The following is a 22,871-nucleotide window of genomic DNA, read 5'->3' as shown; positions in this document are numbered from 1 at the left end:
AGGGTTTATTTTAAGCTTGAAAGGCAACATTTTCCCTTCATACCAACTTCTGGCTCAGCTACAAGGTCTAATTTTCCCATGGTTTTTACTAGTATAGACAATGACATCTTTTTTTTTTTGCTACTTTTACCTCTTTTGGATTTCCTTGTTGAGAGGGTCCATTTCCGTGGCTCTCCTAAACATGTCTTCCTGGACCCAATATCCCTGGTTACCTGGACATAAAATTTCAGCTCTAGTGGGTTCCTTACGATTACAACGTTGGTAAACAGTGACCAGACGTCTCAATCGAGCTGTAAGGGCGGAGGAAACAGGCCAGGGCGATCTATCTGGGTCGGAGCCATCCTGGGCTTCAAACATCAGTGAGGATATTAGTAGTTACAAACAACCAAAATAGAGGTGATATACTTTAACAAATGAAAACATTCACATTTTCAACAGCAACAAAACAGTTTTGCTACAAGTATAGATAGGGAAGTACCAAAGAGAAAAATGGCTTAATAATTCATTCAAAATTGCCATTAGTTTCCAAATGAACAGATTCCGGGCCTTAAGTAACAAACCCCAAAATAAGAACTCAACAAAAATGGTTTGAAACTTAGTGTTGTACAAAATCTTATGTATAAATTTCTGCATCTTTAAAGTGTAAATACTATAAAATCCTTTTTCTAGAGTGACTTGCTTTGTAGGGGGTGAAAACTGCTGAAAATTTTAGATATGTATATGATATAAAGCATGAGATAAGCAAGAACTCTGCTGCCTTCTTTATATATATATATAACTGTGATGTATATAGCTGGGCTTTTCTTCTTATTGCCATTCTAACCTAATATTTTCATTAATCGTAAATCTTCAATTCCCTGTTCTGCAGAGTTATAAACGCTGTTTTAGAATTTCAATGCCAACTACATGGAGATCAAAATCATTTTTGACTATTTATGACTGAACTACAACATAAAATCAATCTTTCTTAAAAAGGCTTCTAAAAGCAGAAGTTCTTTCCCTCTTTTTAAAGATATGAATTCTAGTATAATATAACCCGAGTACTTAATTTTCTTTGTCTTCTGAAGGGTATTGTCTCACCTGCCATGTTTTCATCCTTCTTCTCACTTTCACCAAAACTGGTATCCTCCTAGGGACAAAGAAAGCCACCACAATCATCAAAGACTGCTGCAAATTCTTCTTTATCATCATCACCATTAATATTTACTACATGCTCCTATATAATCTAGATAAGGTCTGTTTACTGCATGTCTTCCATGTGGTAATTTTCACATTAATAAAATGAGTAGAGAAGTTTATTAATGTTTGGCTTTGTAATTGTATCAAGTAATATTTTCTGTGGCAAAGCTTTAAAAATTATGGAATACCATATTCCTTTAGAAATCTTATTTTGCAAAAGTCCCATTTTCATGGTGAGTTTAACTCAAGGTTTTACCAACGGTATTTACAATTTAGTGTTGCCATTTTACCAAGGCTGTGTCTAACAGTCTAAAACTGATTGATCTGTATTTTTATTTTATCACTGTGTGATTCTGGTGTTCATTATTCCTACTTCAATTCATACGAATAGGAAACATTCATAAAATACCACTGCCCAATCAAAGAACCCAGTGGGACAAATTGTCAAGAAGTTCAAATTAAAATAATGAATCAAAGCTCTAAGTGGAATCTGAACTTATTATCACTGGCAGAGAAATGCTTCCAATGGTGGGCATTTTACCCAATCAGCATCAACAGAAATGCCTGTAGAAAAGGTTCCTTATTCTAATGAGATTTTTCAAAGTCTTTATTTCCAAAATAAACAAAACCTGAAATAGGAAGTATAGGTAATTTGGGGAGGGAAGAAGGGCGAATTTCCACTGAGCTGTTTTTTATGTGAATTAATACTGTTGCTTTTTCATGAACTTTTAGACTAAATGATCCCTTAGAGTAAGCAGACAAGCCTTTGATGGCATGCATTTGGACAAGCTGCACATAACAGATCTCATCTCAGATCTTATAGCTGGCAGCTGCGTCTAGAAAAAAAAGAAGTCATACCAGAGAAGGCTCAACTTATTTAAATAGTAGATAATTATCTTGGCATCTTGCTCCTTTGAAGAAAAGTCATGAAAATGCAAATCAGAGTAGGGACCCATTTAAACATCTGTGTTCTTTCCTTATGTGAGAGCAAGAGCAAAAGCAAAAGTTTGGGGGAGTGGAGGAATTTTTATAACTAGATCATATCAATATAATATGTATCCCTTCTCCAATTAAAATAAGCACCTCGCATTGGCTATTCAACTCTTTTTCAATATGTAATAGAGGATATAACCCTGAGACTGTCCTTACCTTATAAGCTTTGACTTGGCACAAACATATGCCACATTACCAATATGGCAGATTTTTATTTTTAAACCCATCATAAACATTTTCCTATTAGTCGGCACCTTTCCTATAGTATTAGTATCTGTCAGCAATAAAGGCCAACAAAGATATTTCTTAACTTAAAACAATGGTTAAAAAATGATTGAAGGCTGACCATGTACAATTTGTGGTCAACAGGACTAGCCTTTAGCTTGCTATCTGGGAGAAGGGTCTTATTCTGTTCTGCTACCAACTCACTGTGTGAACCTGGATAAATCATTTCAACTTTCTAGAATCATCTGTGGATGGTGGTTGTATTCACTGAGCTGTAAAGGTCCTCCCAGCTCTAAAATTCTGTGATTTCAGGACATTATTTCCAAGGGAAAATGTGTTCCGAGTTTCATATGAACTTCGGTAATGCAACTAATATGTAAGAAAGGCACTGCTTGTATTTGGTTTATGACCTTGATTTAAAGGCAATTCCTACCTGTCTTGAGGCTAATTATTTTTAGGTGTAAGTTTAAAGAATCAATGCTAGTTTACATAGCTACATTAACCATCTGGCTTAACCAGGAGTTCAAAGGCTTGTGAAAGCTTTTCTCAGAAAAATTCTTACTTCTTAAAGAGAAAATGAAAGTCTAATTTTAATACATAAACAGGAATATAGATATTATTCTGGGGAAAACACAAGGTCTGATGATCTCCAGGACAGAATTGGTCAATCAATAAACATTTATTAAATGCCTACTATATACAAGGCACTGAAGTAGAAATACAGAACTTTTTGGTTACAACTCAGCAGAAGGAATAAACAAAAGTATCCAGACTGGAATTTTAACTTGCTGGGCCTCCATATTAATAAGACACTAACATATCTATCTGATGTAATAGTAAGGAACAGTTTTGGGAACTGAGGCAGGAGAAAATCCACTCCATGTACTCAACCAATTTTGTATCCGTGGACCCCTTTGGCAGTCTGGGTAGTCTATGGACCCCTTCTCAAAACAATACTTGTTAACTACATTCATAATTGAAGGAAATGCTAAATTTAATTTAGTGGTTAGTGAAAATAAAGATGAAAAAATTTTTTGACATAAAGTCATACAACTTGAAAATCTATCCATAGATCTTTTTTGGATCAGTAGACCTAGGCTAAGAATCACTGACCTAGTCAAATAATAAATATGCCAAGTATTAGATTATTCTACTACAGAGACATGTATACTTTTTATCCCAGGAACCCATTTCTTTTGTGCAGTGCAATAGTCACTCAAGTTCTCTTCATCCCATGCTAAGCTGGGGAAGTCTAGTGACAATTAAAAAAAAAAAAACACCATGAATAAAAGCTGTTGCATACTTGACTTACCAACTGTTTCTGTAGACCATCTATTTTGTCTTCAGTATTATCTTCTTTATCCAGATTGCTTCTAAACAGAAGTCAAAGAAAAGATCACAAAATACTCAGGAGACTTTTGTTTACAGAACACCCAAGCTGGAAAGGACCTTAGAGAATATCTGGTTACATCTAACAGATTGTCATCCACCCTTTGCTTAAAGGCCTCGGTAAGGAAGAGCAAACTGTCTCCTGAGGCAGCACATACACTTTTGGATAGCTCTAATAATATTAGGAAGGTTATCCTCATATTGAATCTAAATCTGCTTCTTTGCAATGTCTACTTGTTACTCTTGAGTTCTTCCCTCTAGCCAAGGAGAATAAATTTAATCTTCCTCTGATGACAACCCTTTGAAGACTTGAAGGCATTGATTGTGTTTTCTCCTAAGTTTTAACTTTCTTGGGCTAACTGTTCCTGATTTTATTTTACCATATCCTGATACAGTATGAGGTCAAGGACTATCCCCATTCTGATCAGCCTCCTCTTGATGCTCACTACTTTTAAATATCTCTTCAAAATATGGCTGATACCCTATAATGGTCTGACCAGAACAGGGAATAGCAGATTGTCATCAACTTGCTCCTGGATACTATTCCTCTCTCAATATAGTCTAAGATCACATTAGTTTTCTTTGACTGTAGTATCACACGGTTTTGAGCCTGGAGTCCCTTAAAATCCCAAAATTCTTTGTGTTTTTAAGTCCCAAATTCAGTGAACAAAAGGAAAGAATGATTAATAAATTATGAAACACAATACTGTTAATGATACTGTTGCAACTTGTGGAGACCACCAAGTAATAGTGAAGATGAAATAAGAATACAATTCATCCTGTTCATCTTTGCTGTTAGCAGACATCCTCAAGATTCCTGCAGACAAGTTCAAAAGGAGTATTATATAACACAGGCAGTAGAAGGAAGTCAGTCACTGATAGGACAACCATACAGATCCTGTCTAAAGTGCTGTTTTCTAAATAAGCAATGTTGGTGTAAAAATAATTGTCAATAATGTCAGACAATGCACTTCTACAAGTAAGTCAGGAAAAGCACTACCACCTCTGCTAAGAGAGAAGAGGTCAGAGCTCATATTTACATCCTTTCTAAACTAGTAATATGGCTCTCTATTCATATCATTCATTTAGTTGTCACTATTTTGGCCATTGGTATGACACCCATTCAAAGGGAAATTTAAATTGATTTTACTCAAAATTTATCTCTACATTTTAAAAGCCCTTAAACATTACTATAGGAGGTCAACATAATTCCTCTCCTTGGTAAGGATTATATGATTGCAACTTCACTGAATTCTCCTTTTCTCAAATTGCCTTAGAGCAACTTATTTGGATCTGCCTGTTGTTCTTTCACATTCTACTTTGCAACATATTTATTTGTCAATATATACTCTGACAATTAGACTGTATAGTTCCTTAAGGGAGGAATTGTGTGTATGTGTTTTTAGACTCTGAATCACCACTACCTAAGAGAGTGTCTGGGGAAAAAAAAAAGAGAGAGAAGTAACTGTTTAATAAAAGCTAAATTGAATTTCTGAAGCTCCATCACATATTCATCAACCAGTTACATGCTTAAATATTGCTCCAAAGTAAAGCCAATTAAGGGCTTTATCTTCAAGATGACTAAATTTTCTTGGTCCTGGTTATTTGTGGAGGCATTACATATTTTTAAGTTACATACCTGCTATGGGTCTCTCAAATCTACAGTTGGAATGATTAAATTTCTCCCCTTCTAAGCAACTGGGATATGAACACTATAAATATTCAGGTGGCACTCTGAGTTAGAGCAGAGGTGGTAAACATATGGCCCACAACACTCCAGAGTGCAGCCTAAATCAGAATAAAATAGATTTTAAAATACAATAAAACACAGATAAAATTACATTTTAAAACTAAGTCAGTATGTGGTCTGCAAGGATCCTTATGCATGGCTTAGCGGACCCCTTCTCTATTAGAGTTTGATACCACCATGTTAGAATCACTAATTCTTTTGGAATTTGGTGAAGTCTCCTTGAATTTACTCTAAATAATTCTCTAAAATAGGCAGAGAAAAGGATAGAGAGGTAGGAGTTCTCACCTGGTGGCTGGGACAAGCACTTGAGAAGAAAATGTAACTGTCATTATACTACCATCTTGGCCATCTTCCCTGCCATTACTCACATTTTCTCTGCCAAAGTAATGGTGATGACAGTTGGCCGTGGTTTTCTTAAATTGCCTTAACTTACAGTCTTAAGTCTTCTTTTCTAGTTCAGTCACAAGTCTTAATGTTGATGATTCAACAAGTTTTATGGTTGAGAGGCAAGAACAGAACAGATTTTCTTCCCTTTCTATACTTTCAAGGCATCTACATTAAAGGATACATTATATTTTACCTTTAGCTGATAATTAAAAAAAATTGAAAGGTTTTGAATATTAATGAACTCTGCTTTAAACTTGTGTTGGGGAAAATAATAGATCCATGATTTCACTGACATCTATACTTCCTGTGTTGACAAAAGCATGCTTTTGTACTGAGTCATTTTTATCCATTTCTTCTATAAACCTTTCTAAGGATGGAACTCAAAAGGATGCCTTCTCTTTTGCCATAACGAATCAGTAAGTTCCCAGTCATCTCTTACTTTTACCAAATAAAATGACCTACCTCTTTTTATGGCCACAAATGACCTTGTGTGATAGAGACATGAGAGAGAGATTTTGCAGGACTTGTGGACCAAGATGCAAGAGAAGATTCCAATGGAATGTTTGAGCTGACTGGGGGGAGGGAGTTTTGGACTTTGTCTCTGACTGGGAGACACACTCTCTCTCCCTGGAGGTTTGAAACTGGCTGAAAGACTTTTGTGAGGCTGATTTGATTTTTTGTTTTCTCTGGCTCTGAGCAGTGGAAGCTAATCAGGGGAGAAGCTTTTGAGTTGGTGGTCTATAATAGAGTTGAGCTGGCCAGGAGAAAAGGAGAGATTTTGAACTTTGTTTCTATCTGGGTTTAAGCTGAGAGACCTTATTGATTTCTTGTGAAGAAGAAAGAAGATTTTGAACTCCTGTTGTCCTCCATCTTCCTAAATGTCTAAGAGTCACACTTGTGCCTCCCCAAACCCTCAATTTTATCTCATTCAGATTAGGGAAATTCCTCATCCCCCTTACCTCAGTTTCCCATCCTGTTATCCCAATAAACCCCCTGACTGAGAAAGCAACTGGAGTATCTTTATAGTTCACTCAGGAGGGAGGTAAGAAACAAAAGCTTCAAGAAGATTTGGGAGGTGAGGGAGGCAAAAGGTAGAGGTTGGTTAAGGGAGGGAGTGAGGGAGGAAGGGAGTTAGGAAATAGATTGATCCATCAGCAATCAGTAGGGAGCAATAGGCAGAAATCCCAGAGCAAATCACAGAACAGTGTCCCCTGTGTACCAGCATCCCTGTGTGTGGCATCCTTGTACCCAGCATTTCTGTTCTATCTCCATTACAAATAAGCAGCTTCAGGTCCCAGTAGCAGTCTCTCTAGTCAAAAGCCAGAGAACAGTTTACCTTCTCCATTTCAATCAGTAGTAATTTTCCTACAGCTTACTATTTTATTACAATTGGCACCCCAGTTACACTTGCCATGGTTCTTCTCCTGTCTCTCCTTGGTAATACTAGAAAATGCTTATATTTACCCCCCCCCCCCATTTCTTTTGGTAATCTGTATTTTATTTCTGAAATTGTTTTCTTTCAAGCTCTTTGTAGACATATAAAGTCATCTGTAGACTATCTGTTTTAAAGAGTCTTTTTGAAGTGCCAGACAGTAGGGGATAACCAAAAGTGATGCACAATTTTTCATATGCAATCCAATCCAGTCTTTTACTCAATTCCAAGGTCTAGTTTGCACTATCCATCATGCACACTTATTCAGAGCTATGTTAAAGACCAAGTAGAACTGATGTTCATTCAGTTGCATGTCATAATCTAGGCACCGTGTACTTTTCATATTTCATGCATTTCTTTTCTCATTGTGGATGGTTAAGCTGAACTCCAATTTGTAGTTTTCAGTAGATAAAGTTAGTAAATAGTACAAATGAAGGAAATGAGCATATGGAGAACTTCATGATCAATTGTAAATCCTTTTTTTGTTTGGGTTCTACAGAGGATATTCTCATATCCAAAATATCAAAGTGTTAGATGATCCTATAAAAAATGAAAGAGCCAACAAGAAGCCACAACATTTTTTTTTGTATGTGACCCTTATTAAAGGCAAGAAATCTATGTTGGGGGACACATAGGTGGCTCAGAAGATAAGAGTACCAGGCTTGGAGTTGAGAGGACCTGGGTTCCCATTTGGCCCCAGACACTTCCTAACTGTATGATCCTGGGCAAGTCACTTAACTCCCATTGCCTAACACTTATTGCCTTAGCAATAGCACTTTTCTGCCTTAGAGTTGGAACAACATTTCATTAAGTGCTGACTATGTGCCAGGCATTGTTAAGTGCTAGGATACAAAAAAGAGCAAGAGCACAGTTCCTGATCTCAGAAAGCATATTCCAAAGCAAAGACAACATGTAAAAAACTATCTACAAGGCCTGGGCAATGTAAACAGAATCTCAGAGGAAAGGCCCAGGAAGTGGATAGAGGAGGATAGACCCAGAAAGGCCTCTTGCAAAAGGTGGGATATAAGCAGAGCAAGGATGGTTAAGTTAGTCTAAAGATTGATATTAGGGGGCAAGACAACTGAGGCAAGAGGGACAGTCTGATAAAGCAGAGACTTAGGACATGGGAGAATAATGTGCAAAGGATAGTAGAAAGATAGTAGAAAGGACAGCCTGTATGTCCCCCATAAGGGAAATGGAATAAAAAACAAGAAATCTAAAAAGTTAGGAAGATGCCAGGCTGAGAAGGGTTTTTAAAACTCTTTAATGGTTCTAAGAAGTCAGAACTGTCTTTATCTAAAAAAAAGCTCTCCAGCACAGATGACCTGTGATCTCATTATATCTTTTCTGAGGGACCTATCCTCTGTTGGTCATTAGGTAGCAAGTGCAGCAGGAGATGAAGATAGTCAGGTACTGTGGCGTGGAATGTGATAGACCATCCTGATCAATTCTCCCACCACAAAAAATTGTATTTGAACCGGCAGTGTCCAAAGGCAACTAGATAAATCTGAGAGGCAGATTTCATTTAAGCAATGTACATGGTAGAAAACTGTATTGATAGCGTGAAGGATGATTTGAGAAGGGAGATTAGAGACTGAAACATTATGATAAAGAAATTAGGTAGAGTGCTGTATGAGGCAGGAAGAGGTTGTGTTTTCATAGCATAAAAAGTCACATTTTACTATTGTGAGAGGCCAATATGATTTCTCACCTCTCTGACATGTCTTGTGAACCATCAGTGACACCTTGTTCTGCAGAAAGGGACTTCTCATCTGGCATTCCAACTTTTTCCAGGAAGCAAAGAGCTGGGTCTGCTCTCATTGCATTGTATCTTTCATAACCTGTATGAAGATGGCAAGAAGCATTAGAAATAACATTGAACCTCAAAGCCTACTACTTTCATATTATACCAGAGGATCTCATTTTCTTAAACAGAACACAATTTTTAATCAAACACTTTAAAGGATCATAGACCTATAAATCACGATCACATTATTCTTCTTGCCAGGAAAATATTCCCAACAGAAAGTAGAAATCTAGGGCCTACAGACAAAAGAATGAAGACGTCTTCAAATATTCTGTGAGCAAACATTAGGCACATATATAAATTCACATGTTTTTGGCTAACTGGAATAATGGATGCTTCCCACCTGGCTGCCCAATTAGGATTTCTTTGACTTTTCCACCATACTCTGGGAACCTTATCAAAGGAAATTATCACCCTACAAGACTGAATCAGCCCTGATAGTCTATCCTCTTCTCTATCTTCTGCCCTTCTGATTGGAAGTCAAAGCCATTTCTAAGACCTCAATTGAAGGAGGAAGCTCAGGATAGACATCTCATTTTCTACCTTGTTGAAGTACTTTGGAGCTTCTCTGATTTCTCCATCATATACTCTATGCTGAGTATCCCCTTGCTTTTTAGTTTCTTTTTCTGTGTTGTCTTCCTTCATTAGATTGCAAGCTCCTTGAAATCAGGGAATGTTGTATTTGTACTCTCACTGCTTAGCATCATGCCTGGTTACATAAAAGCTGCTTCATAAATGCTTAATAACTATTGAAATATCAAATAATCTAGCTCTGGAATATCTCATTTGCATAACTTTTCATCTTATAGCTAACTATGTTCTAATTTAAGCCTGTTTCCTTCATTATTGCCATTTTAACCCACAGGACCATACATACTACAATGAAAACATCTAGTAATGTGATAAAAAATTGAAGGGCAAAAAGTTAACCATTGTGCCTACTTATGTGAATAATGTGACCAATTGAATAAGAAGTAGGAGGTGTTAACTGACCAGCATCAATTGTAGTAATTTTACATACTTTTTTCCTTTAAAAAGAAAAATAGGAACAAGATATCTTGCTAACATTAACTAGAGGATAATGGGGAGGTCAATTTTAATGAATACTTTTTTCCCCTAAGTAATGATAATGGAGAGATTCTCTTATTTTGCAAAAGAGTAGGAGAAAAATAGGAATATTTTAAAAAGAGATAGGCAAGGTCCTATATTAATTCCAGTAAGTTTGGGGTGGGCAAAAGTTAGTGAAAAGGTTTGATTTTAACCTCAATTTGGTTAGTGTTTGGATTCCAGTTATTCTTGGGAGTGGTTTGAGAAGGGAGAAAGAGGGCAACCATTTAGGAATGTAATTGAAAAATTCATAAGGAAAAAGAGGAGAGTCTAGTCTCTGGTCTAGGTATTTGATTCAAAGAGAGAGGGGTTGGTTGTTAAATAATATTTACCTAGTTGGTACTTATAATTAAGAGGAAGATTATAATAAATCATTAGCCATAAATCGAGAAAAATTATTTACAGTATAACCCTTAATGCCATTAAATAAAGCTGTGGAATGCAGACTGTCTGGCTAGAAAGCCTGTTTTTTAAAACACACATTTTTATAGGAGATCCTAGGCAGAAGGCAATGAGTTGGGCACCTGGGGCTTGATGGCTTTTAAAGGGCCCCTTTAAGGAAATCCTTAGCTTCATTTGGATTTTGCTGTAGGAATTCAGGTGAAGCATCAAGTCAGAGTCATGCACCTGTGGAACAACCTTGAAATAGTTTAATAGATTGCTTGAAGCCTTAAAAAAAAAAAAGTGATTCACTAACTAAATTCACTAGTACCAGAAGTAAATTTAATCTACTGGGTAAAGACTAAAACTTGCTCTATATCAAGCTCTGAAAATAGCTTATAGATTTCTTTCTCATTTGAAAGTAGTAGATTAGGCATGATGCCACACAGCAGCAAATATCCTAATTCTGTTTCCTAAAATACAAATCTGATATATATTATTTTTATCATTTATATAATCTGGTATAGCCTCACTTTAATGAAAGAAGATATACCAGTGAGATATTATTGGACAGAAATTTCCAGGGCACATGCAGATGTCTAGAAGCACTTCTTTTTGAACTACTGTCAGCACATAATCATGACTCCTAGTTATAAATGATGTGCAATTGATTGTGTAGAACCATTCCAGGTGTTAATAGGACTGATTTTAATTTGTTGTTCCTTAGTTTCCTCATTAGCTTTGGGAACCTTTGTTGGAACTATGCATTTGTTTTGGATGATGACAATTTCCTTTTGAGGGCTCTTTCACTCTTTATCTGAAGTAGCATTAGCATTACAAGTACTGCACATTGACAGTTAGTAACTTGTTAATCTTGCCATGAAACCCTTCATCAACAGCATAATATCACAGAAAGAATATTAGATTTGGTGTCTGAAGACCTATGATCAAATCTGACTCTGTCATGTTCCTTCTGTGTGACCTTGGGCAAGTTACTTGACCTCTATGGGCCTCAATTCCTCACTATAAAATGAGTAAGTTGGACTACATGAAAATTAAGGTCCCTCCCAGTTCTAAATCAATGATCCTGCTCCCAACCCTATAGTAATATAGCACTAATGACAAAGAAGAAGAAAAGGTAAAGTAAAGTTTAGAATGAAAAGTGAAAATGGCAAGAAAAAATGTCTGCAAGAATGACTTTCTCCTTTCATTTCTTTGTCCTTGTCAAGAGAATGGATAGAACTACTATAAATCCAATTCTCGACATCTCTGACTTTCATCTTCAGGACACCTAGCCTCCCTAAGGGTGAGGAGGTAGAGTAGTCACTCTACCCAAGCATAAGCAATCAAGAGCATTACGGAGATTAGAAAGTTCTGCTATGTAAACTTTTCTACTAATAAATGGAACTGTGTGCAGCCTGAATTATATAATGCACTAGTCTTGACCAGCTTTAAAACAAACCTTAAATATTCTGCATGAATTTAAGCAATATCTCAGTAGGTTCAGTTGCTTTAGATAATCATATCTATGTAACATCTAGCAATGTTCTGTGTTAGTTAATGCTGAAAACAACAGAAATAATAAAGCTGACTCATAACTAAGGCAGGAAACAGAATCTGAAGGACCCTTTAATTTTCAAATGTATTTGTATTCTAAATAATCAGTTTCCTTGGGTAAGGCTTCACTGGGGCACTACCAGTGAAAGGATAATATGATATCTTACTGTATATCTTAGACTTTCCAGCTTATCTACTTTTTATGGCTCAACACTACAAAATCACTGGGTCCCTGGGACATCACATGCTTCCTCTAAAATCAGGGTTAAGTGCCATTATTTCTGCCAAAAGCACAAGGTTCTAAAAATAGCTCTGGTGTAGGATTTTCCAAGGGTGAAAATCAAATACTTGAATTAAAAATTGCATTTGAAGAAATTTTTCAGAAAGCACTAATGCAGGTAGCATATGGGCCATAATGTGCACTCATTAACTGATACAGAAATGCTAGAGTTAACATCTTGGATTGTGGTTTATGTATCAAGTGCATTCATTCACTTGAGGATTAACAGAGGGGAGGAATGGCATCTCTTACATCTCAAGTTATTACAGTTTGATGATTATAGTTTAATCATCAATTAAATACCTCATTATGGATTAGCTGAAAATGGGACATGTAATGAGATCTTGAGAAGAGGAAAAGGTCTACATATTTCATACTTCTCCCACAAGTCAAAAATTATCTCATGTGTCCCAAGCTATTATTGAAAACTTATAAACATTCCTTGTAGACAGTAAACATGAAAATATTTATCAATCTATGGCCATATTTTAGATTTAGTCCAACAGGACTAAGAATGTCCAGTGTTTAATACAATGCATATGACAGGTACTTAATACATATTTATTAACTTAAGTAGATTGATTGAAGTAGTTTGGGAAAATGGAGATCATGTGGTTGATTTTGTATAACCTTCCACAACTGAATTTTTATTTCAGAGTATATTTGTGACAAACTTTCTTTAGCCTTTGAATCTCTAACCTATTGAAAACATTCACACTATAACATGTACATACATTTAGATTTAGAGGTGAAGTTTTTATGAAAGGGAAAAATGTAAATTGGAAAATGACCAAATGGCCAATAGTAACTATATGAAAAACTACAAAAGCCAGTGACCATGTGTATTTTATCTCCTTACTCTTTAACTGTCCAAGAGAAATATGTTTAACTCACGTAAAAGCCACTTTGATAGTAGGATTTCCTAAAGCAAACTTTTCACTGAGTTGATCATTTATTGGGAGAAAATTATCAAATCTCCTAGGAATACACACCATGTTTGACCACTCCAATAAGAAGAGACTTATCGGCCTCTGCATCCCACCAATCCACTGGGATCTCCACGTAGTCAATATCAGGCAGCAAAACATCCAACTCTCTGTGGAGGACACAGCATGGATAGACATTTTTCTGTATATAGACAAAAATGCAACATCCAACAATCCAATACCATAACCCAGGGTCTTGGTAGCATCATACTTAAGATGGAAGCGACAACAATAAAAAAGATAGTCTTCTTTGGACAGCTCCATTTTGTTTTTGATTATCCCAGAATGTTTTATATGCCGCTAAATTTATATATAATCAAATACATGGACAAAAGTGAGTTCAGAATTCAGTAAGCTCAAAGAGTAGAATTATAACAAGAACATCTGTACTAGTCTGGTCAGAAATTAGGAGAGGAATGATAAAGAAGGGAGGACTGGCTGATGAAAGGTCAAGAGATGTGATATAATTATAGGAAGAGTTCTCAAAACTCTGTCAAGCAAAATACCTTTGACTAAACTCAACATTAAAAAAACAAAAAATCCTATACAATAGGTTGTGCGCCCCTTACTCAGAAGACAAATTTTCAGCCTAATTTGAGGATCATGTTTCCGTTTGATTCTTATCACATAGAATCACAGAATTATAGGTTAAAGTACCTAAGAGTCTCTCCAAGTTCAATCTATATCCCCTTCCCAAAATGAATCCTCACTACAAACTATTCAAAGATGATTTAAAAAATTCTGCCAAAGCACAATGTACTTCTTGAATGATTCAAATTAATTTGAAAGTTTTTAGCTACAATAGAAGCTTTATCAAAAAAGCCATCATCTCTTCTTTATGTCTACTACATGAAAACATTATAACTACAAATCACTCAAAATACTAATTAGTTCAAGAGACAACCTAAATGATACTCTTACTCTCAAGATAAACAAAGATGCTTTAAGGCTGTGCTTTTCAGTTTTTTTCTTCAACCCTGTCTTTCCTTATGGCTCCCATGATCACTCCCATACAGAGGAGGAGAGAAGAGAGCTCAGTTAATTTTGTTGGTGTCACTACCACCAAGCTGCTAACCTAAGCTTTATTGATCCAGTCTCTTCTTAGTGTTGCAGTACTAAAAGGGGAAGAGAGGATGGAGTCCAAAGAGAAAGTCTAAGAGAGAGAAGTTGGTTTATCTTCTGATTCACTACCAACTAACTCCACCAAAAGTGACTATTATGTATTAATGCACCACCTATATACCTGTGACCCTAACAATACCACCATCCTGAGGGTCCACATTCTGAGAGATACCAGGAATAATAAGTTGTGCTATATCAAATAAGTCATAAAAGTATCAATAAGAATATCATCTGGATAACATTCTGTGTAAAAGGTATAGACTCTGAAGAAAATACACATAATTCTATGCTGATGTTGTATATAGTAAAAGCACCGGCCTGGCTATAGTGGTTATACCTGGCAGGAGTTCCTTCAAATGCTTTATCTGCTGCTTCTCCCAGCACTTCAGATTTCAGGTAATATAGCATCCGAACTCGAAGAAGGACCCTAAGAAAAACAGACTGATTAATTCAAATAAACTAGGATACTTGGTTTGACCCTGTAATCTTCTTTGACACTGTATGCCTTGGCATAGTCTGAATTCCCTCTTGTAAATGATAGAACATATTATGTGAATAGTGAAAATGTCTTTAAAAGAATAAGGTAGTCTACAAATACAAGTTATTATGAATACCTCTCTTACAAAAGGAAGAAAAATATCTGTTTAGTCACCTTAAGAGACAAGATTAGGACAAAAAAAAAAAAGAAAGAAAGGTTTCCTTAACTGCTAGAGAGTATATAGCTTGAAGTGATTTCCTGCATTCCCAGTTTACAAGAAATCATCTACTTGGTCAAAAATACCTATTAAATATTACTGGTTTCCAAGTAGCTGGTTATAGATTGACTAATTTGCTGAAGTGGTGGTACATCTGACATATGACATAAAGCAGTAATATGAATATCTGTGAGGTAAGAATAGAATCTAATTTTCATGAGAAAGCAATTCCTATAAGTGGAACAGATAGAGAGAAAAGGGTTGTTTTTCTGTTGCGATGAGAGTAAAAATGACCCTAAATGTATTCCAGGGAGTAGCTAGGTGGTTCAGTGGATCGAGAGTGAGGCCTAGAAATAAGAGATCCTGGGTTCAAAACTGGCCTCAGACACTCTCTAGCTGTGTGACCCAGGGCAAGTCACTTAACTCCCATTGCTGAGCCCTTACTACTCTTCTGCCTTAGAATCAATACACAATATTGATTCTAAAACAGAAGGTGAGTTTAAAAAAATGTCTTCCAATCTAATCCTTTCATTTTACAGAAGATGGAACTAAGGCCCAGAGAGGTGTAACTTGCCAAGAGCAACATAGCTAGAAAATGTTGAGGCCAGTATCATGGAGGAGCAAGGATTTGAACCCAAATTTCCTGATTCCAGATTCAGCATTGCCTACTGTATCATACCACTTCTATGGTCATGCACAGGTAGTACTGTTTCTTCCCTAAGGGTGGGCAGATAACCTTAAGCTAATCTAGTCCACCTCAGGAAGACAGTAATTGATAAGTGTTTCCTGGATGTGTCCAGCACTGTGCTGAGAATAGAAAACAAGTAGATGATTTGATATATGAAGGTATGGAATCGATCATTTAAAATGGAAGAACAATACAAGTCAATATGTTACAGATTTAAAGAAGAAAAGAAATGAGTGTGTTTTGAATTAGTAGGGAAAGAAGTAGTAGTTTTGATATGCACACAATTCTGAACCCAAGGCACAAAGCTCCTTGAGAGCAGGGATTTACTTCATTTGTATCTGTTTCCCACTCTGCCTAGAACAGTGTTTGGTACATAGGAGGCACTTAAAAAAAGATGTGTTGAGGGGCAGCTAGGTGAATAAAGCTAGGTCTGGAGATGGGAAGTCCTGGCTTCAAATCTGGTCACAGACTTTGAAGCTATGTGACCTTGGGCAAGTCACTTAACCCAGATTGTTGCTCTTCTGCCTTAGAACCACTATACAGTATCAATTCTAAGATAGAAGGTGAGGGTTGAAAAAAAAATACTTGTTAAATGACTGAAAGAAGCTGCCTTAACTCAGATCATTCTGTATTTTATTCTATATATGCTGCTTAAAATTGGTCACAATTATGACCCACACTAAATTCACTGTTTGTGGACTTCTTAGAAGATGTAATGGCCAGAAGTGCAGTTATCATAGTAAATGGAAATACTTCTTAAGGTTCTATTCACTGTAAATCAAACAACTAGAATAACTTTAAGAGTTTTGTTATAACTTTTACTTTCAAAAGGTACAAGAAACAAAAATTCTCCAAGGAACAAAGTAAGGCCAGCAGTAGCAGCAGCAGCCAAGAGCCTACAGTAAGAACTGAAGTTTCCTCTGGCCCAGGGATAGGACTTTATAGGACACTATCTCCTGGGATTCTAGCTTCACCATCACATCAGGATTTTCTATAGAAGCAAGATCATGGAAACCTGGGGTTAGAGAGCTGTTTCTACTTCAGCTAAAAGAAGGAGCAATACATTTGTTATAAAAGATCTGTGATTTATGTGAGAAGAAAGTTCAAATCAGTGGTACTGGTGTTCTTTAAATGACAAACTGGCTGGAAAATGACAGAAGATGAGTGCTGCTGGGATGGTGTTCCACATTAATCCTCTTCTCTGGGAGCAAGATGGTCTTCAAGATGCGTTCAGAGGACCTAGCAATCTTAGCTGAAGTCTGAACACAGGAAAAGCAAGTTTAAAAACCCAATATTTCCTTTAAAAAATCATTTTAGAGTTGATGCCTCTAATGTTCTCATCAGAAATTGCTGAGAACAGCTTTTCCATTATTCTCTAAAAATAAGATTTAGTCAAGATATCCAATTATACACTAGGTCTCTGAGCAATTGTCCCATCTACATTCTTTTAGCCATTCTCATTTACCTTCTATATTTCTCTCCAACACAGCTTTTCTGGAGTCAATCAGGCTAAGACTCTCATGCTATTTTTTCCTAGCAAGAAAATATAGTGCCTCCCTCTTTACTACTTTCTTTCAAGATCTAATTCAAGATTTAACTTCTTCAAGATGCCTAATTTATACTCGGCCTTCTTCATTCTTGGTTCCCATGCTTTCCTACTTAATTGATGTCACATAATTCTGTATTTATTCCTATGCTGCTCTGTCATCAATTCTCTATTTGTAGGTATTAAGTATCTAAGTAAATAACATGCCCCACAATGTTGGGGGAAAAGGGGGAAGAGGGTTAACAACTTTAGTTGTTTTTTTTTTTAATCCATCGCACCTAGTATATAGGACAATAAAATTACATTCTTTAATAACTGGAGGCATGGGGGTGGGAGCAGCTAGGTGGCTCACTGGATAGAGATCCAGGCCTGGAGTCCACAGGACTAGGGTTCAAATGTGTGGCCTTAGACACTTCCTAGCTATATGATCCTGGGCAAGTCACTTAACCTCCACTGCCCAAACCTCACCACTCTTTTGCCTTGGTACTGATATTTAGTATCAAATCTAAGACAGAAGGTAAAGATTAAAAAAAAAAAAGCTGTAGAGTTAGATTGGAGGTCAATGAACACTGGACTTGGGTTAGAATAGTGGGAAGACTGGGATTCTCTTTAGTATAACAGCACCGGACTATTTGCAGCTCTTGTCCTCTGGGGGTGGTTAGGTTGCCAGTGTAATGATGAGTTATAATGGGAACTAAACAACTTTTTTTTTTTAAAACCCATACCTTCCGTCTTGGAGTCAATACTGTGTATTGGCTCCAAGGCAGAAGAGTGGTAAGGGTAGGCAATGGGGGTCAAGTGACTTGCCCAGGGTTACATAGCTGGGAAGTGTCTGAGGCCAGATTTGAACCTAGGACCTCCCGTCTCTAGGGCTAGCTCTCAATTCACTGAGCTACCCAGCTGCCCCCCTAAACAACTTTTAAGAACAAGACTTCCAGGAACTTTAAGAGTATACAGGGCATATATGAATCAGGGGTCCAGGAAGAGGTGCTCAGAAGAATTATTCAATTAAAGCATTTTAACCCTTGAATTCCAAAGTAATATTCAGCACCCATCTCCAATGTTCTTGATCTTCTTTACTAGAATAACTACTAGTGCCACAGGGCCTTCTCTCCAGCTCAAAGCATTTCTGAGGTTGGAGAGATACTCTAGGGAGAAAAATAGATCAGATACACTTACTTGTTGCAATGTTGTTTAAGGTGCTTCTTGTAGCTGTCATCATGTAGGACAACTTCAGGGTTGCAGGTGGCCAACCAGTCTGCATTCTTTAACTCTGGAAGAAGCATCTGATTCTTTGTTTTCTTTCCTTTTCTCCCTCTGGGGACTGGGGCAGATAACCCTGAAACAGGCAGTGTAGGGCATGAGAATGAAAGAGGGCTCATAACTGGGAGAAGGCATAAGGAAACTGCCTAACAAAGACAGATATCATTCAAGTGGTGATTAGATAATACAATTGTTGGCCCAATAATCTTGGTTTATAATCCACATGGTGACTCCAGATGAATATGTACTAGTTTCAAGTTGATAGAGACAAAACACAAAACTTACAGGACTAAATAATCAATATTGTGCTTGGTGCTGATTAAATATGACACAATCCCAATCCTCATAGAGTTTTCAATCTAGTTTGGGAAGCAAAACACACACAAAGCAATTTAGAAAAGAAATACTAAAGTGTATGACAATGTCTTTATGTGCAAAAGGAGTTCTGATAGATTTTATGCTTTAGGAGTATGAAGAGCATCTATAGGGCAGGAGACCAGGGAGAGATGGTGCAAGGATAAAGGTTTCATCACAAATTTTGGGGGGGTAGTAGGCCTTGAGAATAGGTAGAATTTAGATAAGTAGAGAATGGGTATTGAAGAGGGAGGATGATGAGGGAAGAGAAGAAGAAAGAAGAGATGCCAGAGCAGAGGTGAGAATGATTCAGACCAAGCAAAGCCAAACTCAGAAACAGGAACCAAGCTGACCTTCCTGACTTTATTGTGCAAGTCTGGGAGACAGGCAAACTTTGGATGAAGAACTATATGAACTTGTACAAAATTCTACAGGTGACAGTTCACTAGTAAGTTCAAATTCTAGAGTAGCTCTATTAACTCCTCTCATGAGCTAATAATGAAAAAGTCAAGACCTAGCTTAACAAAGTAGGTCATTTGAAAAGACATACACAAAAAGGGAGCTTGTGAGCCAAATAGGAGTCTTGACTGTTCTTACCTGAGTGGTTCTGGAGAGCCTGGTTCTGCCCATCTTTTGTAGGTGTGATCAGATCCCATATGAAACTCTTAATCTTTTCATCTCCTTTGTAGTGTTTGACACAGTATACCAGAAGAGCCCGGCAGATCATTTCCATGTCCTTTTCATTAAGATGCCATTTGAATCTCCCATGAGTCAGGATGTCCTTCCACCTTCCCCACCTGTGAGACAGAAATATCATGGAACATGAGCTACGAAAAACCCAGGATCCCAGAACTATAACATGATGGGAAAAAGCCTCCAAAGACCATCAAAAACCAAGAATACTTCTATTTCTTAATGGGCCATGTAGCCTTCTTTTGTTGTTCTTTACTCCATGGGACTTGAGGGGTTCCAATTGTGCTTCCCTGTGATGTCCAACACATCAGGCATTGAGGGTTTTCACATCGGAACCATAAGACAGGAGGGGTTGGCAATGAAACCAGGTTCAAATGATTACAAAACCTTCCTAGTAGCTACTCTCTCTTTGCCTCTAGTCTCTCCAAAAGCCCCACACTGGCATTAGAAAGTATTGTGAGTTCAAAGAACCCAGATGAATAATGCAGTCGATGTTGAGTACCTAGAATGTGCAGTATTCTCACATGAAGACACATATGCCAAAGCTTTCTTTTGCCATCTTACCCAGAGGGACTGTATGAAGTTTTTTCTTTAACTTTAGTACTTGTTACATGGGGTGCTTTGTCCTTCTTGGGTGAAAAGAAGATAGAAAATAAAATAAAACAGACCCAAGCAGTAAGCTGGTTATGGAAGTGATAATGAAAGCAGAAGATAAAATTGTGAGCACAGTACTCTGAGAGAAGTTCACAGTTCACAGTCACCCATGGGAACTGCAGGCTAAAAGACACCTTTGTTCTGATCTAAAAGTTCCCTGAAAAGGAACAGAATCCCAATGAGACTTAGAGAAAAACCCAAAGACAGGGCTGACAGGATCTTTTAGGAATTCCCAACAAACCCTGAGGGATTGGCGTGACAGAGAGGAACAGGCAGGCATAACAGATACCCACCCGAAGATGAGCAGGTTCTTCTCTACCCGGAAGCATTCTGCCCGGAGGTAGCGCCGGGTTTTCTCGTTTAGCCGCCTCGATCGGGTGGGCCTTTCATCAGAGTCACTGTCTAACTCAGAAAATTCCATCAGCTCGTCCTCCTCAAAGGAGTTGTAGTGTTTGGTCTGCTTTCTCACACGGGGCCGGTCGATCACTAAGCTTTCCTAGAGACAGAGAGGGGGCTGTTGTGGGAGAAGCACCTCTTCTCTCTTTCTCATCCACACACAGTTATAATCCTTTGCCTGTCCTTTTCATATCTAAAAGAGTCACTCTCAGGCAAGAACCCTGGGCCCTGCCTGATTCCCAAAACATACATCTTGTCATAGTGAGAGGGGGAGGAATTCTCTCAAATATGCCTTCTACCCTATACCAAGAAAAACAGAGTAGATTTCTTTGGTTTTATATGAAATCAGTGAGCTCCCTAGTCTTCAGTGCTGTCCACAGCCTTCTGCTATTGTAACCAGTCTTACAGAGGTGGAGAAAGGTAAAGTCCCCATGGGGTTCAAAGTGGCAGACTTGGTAGTGATCTTGCTAAGGTAAACCACAGTGATGAGCCCCAGCTGCTGAGCTCAGAATAGAGACAAGCTGAACTCTGGAGATGCCATCAATTGCCCCTCTATCTCTTAAGCAACTTCCTGAAGGCAGTCAAATCCTGGATTTCATTATCCATTTTCCAATGATAATGCCTTATAGAGTTGAAATATAGAAAAGCCTTTCAAAGAAGAATCCTTCTTTGCTCTAAGATATCACTTCCTGATATAGCTTCAAAGGATATTTTCCTCAGTAACATTTCCTTTAGGGTAAGCCAGCATGACTTTCCTACCCCTACCACCTATAGCTTAGGTTTTCTCTATTGATTCTTATTATATCTTCCAAGCTGGCCTAACTGGCTAAAACCAAATTTAAAATGGACAACAAAACTGTTTACATTGTTCTAAGAGTCTTGCTTCATTACACTAAGGACATAAAGGTTATTTTCTTCCCCATGCCAATGAGAGAGGAACTTTGGCTATAAAACAATGGTTATAAGAAGGGAACACAGTGTAATGGAGGGAATGTTAGAATTGGAGCCAAAAGACCCTTACAAATTGTGTGACCCCACTTCCCCTTGCAGAGACTTAGTTTTATCTTCAGCAAAATGAGATTATATTTGCCCTGTTTCATGGTATTGTTATGAGGAAAGTGCTTTATAAATCTCAAAATAAATGTGAATTATTTTAAAGGCTCTACAATGGCCCTTGAAAATCCCTAAGAATAGATTAAAGTAAATTTATTTGGAGAAAAGAGACTAGAATAGAAGAATTCTGGAGGTCCTGTGACCAGGACCTGCTGGTGTTGGATACAGGGAGTGAGTTGGCTCATGTGTTCATAAAGGTTCAGATGGGCTCAACTGTAGATGTAGGGGGGTGGGAGGGATTTCAGGGCATAAGCAAGTGTGTCTCTGTATATACTGTATTTCTTTTAAAGGGACTTTATAATATGAGGGACAGCGATTCATAAAAATTAACATATAGAAAGACTTGGGGGGTGGGAGGGGAAAGGGCTGAGCTTCTCCTTTTTCATGCCTCATTCCTTGATGCCCTATCCTAATTTGAGCAGTAAACATTAGAGTAGGGGCTAGATGATCTTCTCTCAGGGTTTTAAGAAGGGAGTCCTAGATGGGAGAAGATTTGGACTAGTTGGCCTCTGAGGTCCTAAGTTTCATATCTTATGATGCCAAGACTTCCATATCATTATCAAGATAGTAGTATTCACTAAATTATGGCCCATGCAACAAAAAATCATTCTTGGTTCCCCTTGGTTAAGAAGCTGAAAGAATTTTCTGCATCATGAAAACACTAAATGACTTTGTCAACTAGCAATGAAGGGCAATTTACTAGGCCACCTAGGATAGGTAGCATAATTCCCAAGTTCCATCCAGTTCATTTTCTTTTCCAATGAACTCTATTCTGAAGCCCCTGTTCTACTTCCCTAGTGCTGCATGTCCCCTGACCAATATAAGGAATTTGGTTTGATGACAGTGATTGGGTGAGAAAAGAGAAAAAAAAAGA

General features: G+C 37.5%; 1 protein-coding gene across 11 annotated transcripts in view; it reads right to left on the bottom strand.

The window, feature by feature from the left end:
* CHD6 (chromodomain helicase DNA binding protein 6) overlaps positions 1 to 22,871 on the bottom strand; it is a 210,443-nt gene that overhangs the window by 31,107 nt on the left and 156,465 nt on the right. For 10 of the 11 annotated variants that reach the window (XM_007474327.3, XM_056811874.1, XM_007474323.3 and 7 more), the window contains 9 exons: positions 20,782 to 20,984; positions 19,739 to 19,938; positions 18,704 to 18,863; positions 14,933 to 15,022; positions 13,480 to 13,583; positions 9,067 to 9,196; positions 3,710 to 3,770; positions 1,081 to 1,129; positions 131 to 347 (listed from right to left, as the gene is read on the bottom strand). In XM_007474327.3, coding sequence (XP_007474389.2) covers positions 131 to 347; positions 1,081 to 1,129; positions 3,710 to 3,770; positions 9,067 to 9,196; positions 13,480 to 13,583; positions 14,933 to 15,022; positions 18,704 to 18,863; positions 19,739 to 19,938; positions 20,782 to 20,984 — 1,214 coding nt within the window. The remainder of the gene's footprint in view (positions 1 to 130; positions 348 to 1,080; positions 1,130 to 3,709; positions 3,771 to 9,066; positions 9,197 to 13,479; positions 13,584 to 14,932; positions 15,023 to 18,703; positions 18,864 to 19,738; positions 19,939 to 20,781; positions 20,985 to 22,871) is intronic. The other variant, XM_007474326.3, reaches the window with a different exon arrangement.

The sequence above is a fragment of the Monodelphis domestica genome, chromosome 1 (assembly GCF_027887165.1).
Source record: "Monodelphis domestica isolate mMonDom1 chromosome 1, mMonDom1.pri, whole genome shotgun sequence".
NCBI classification, from domain to species: domain Eukaryota; kingdom Metazoa; phylum Chordata; class Mammalia; order Didelphimorphia; family Didelphidae; genus Monodelphis; species Monodelphis domestica.
This window is presented reverse-complemented; position numbering and strand designations above follow the sequence as displayed.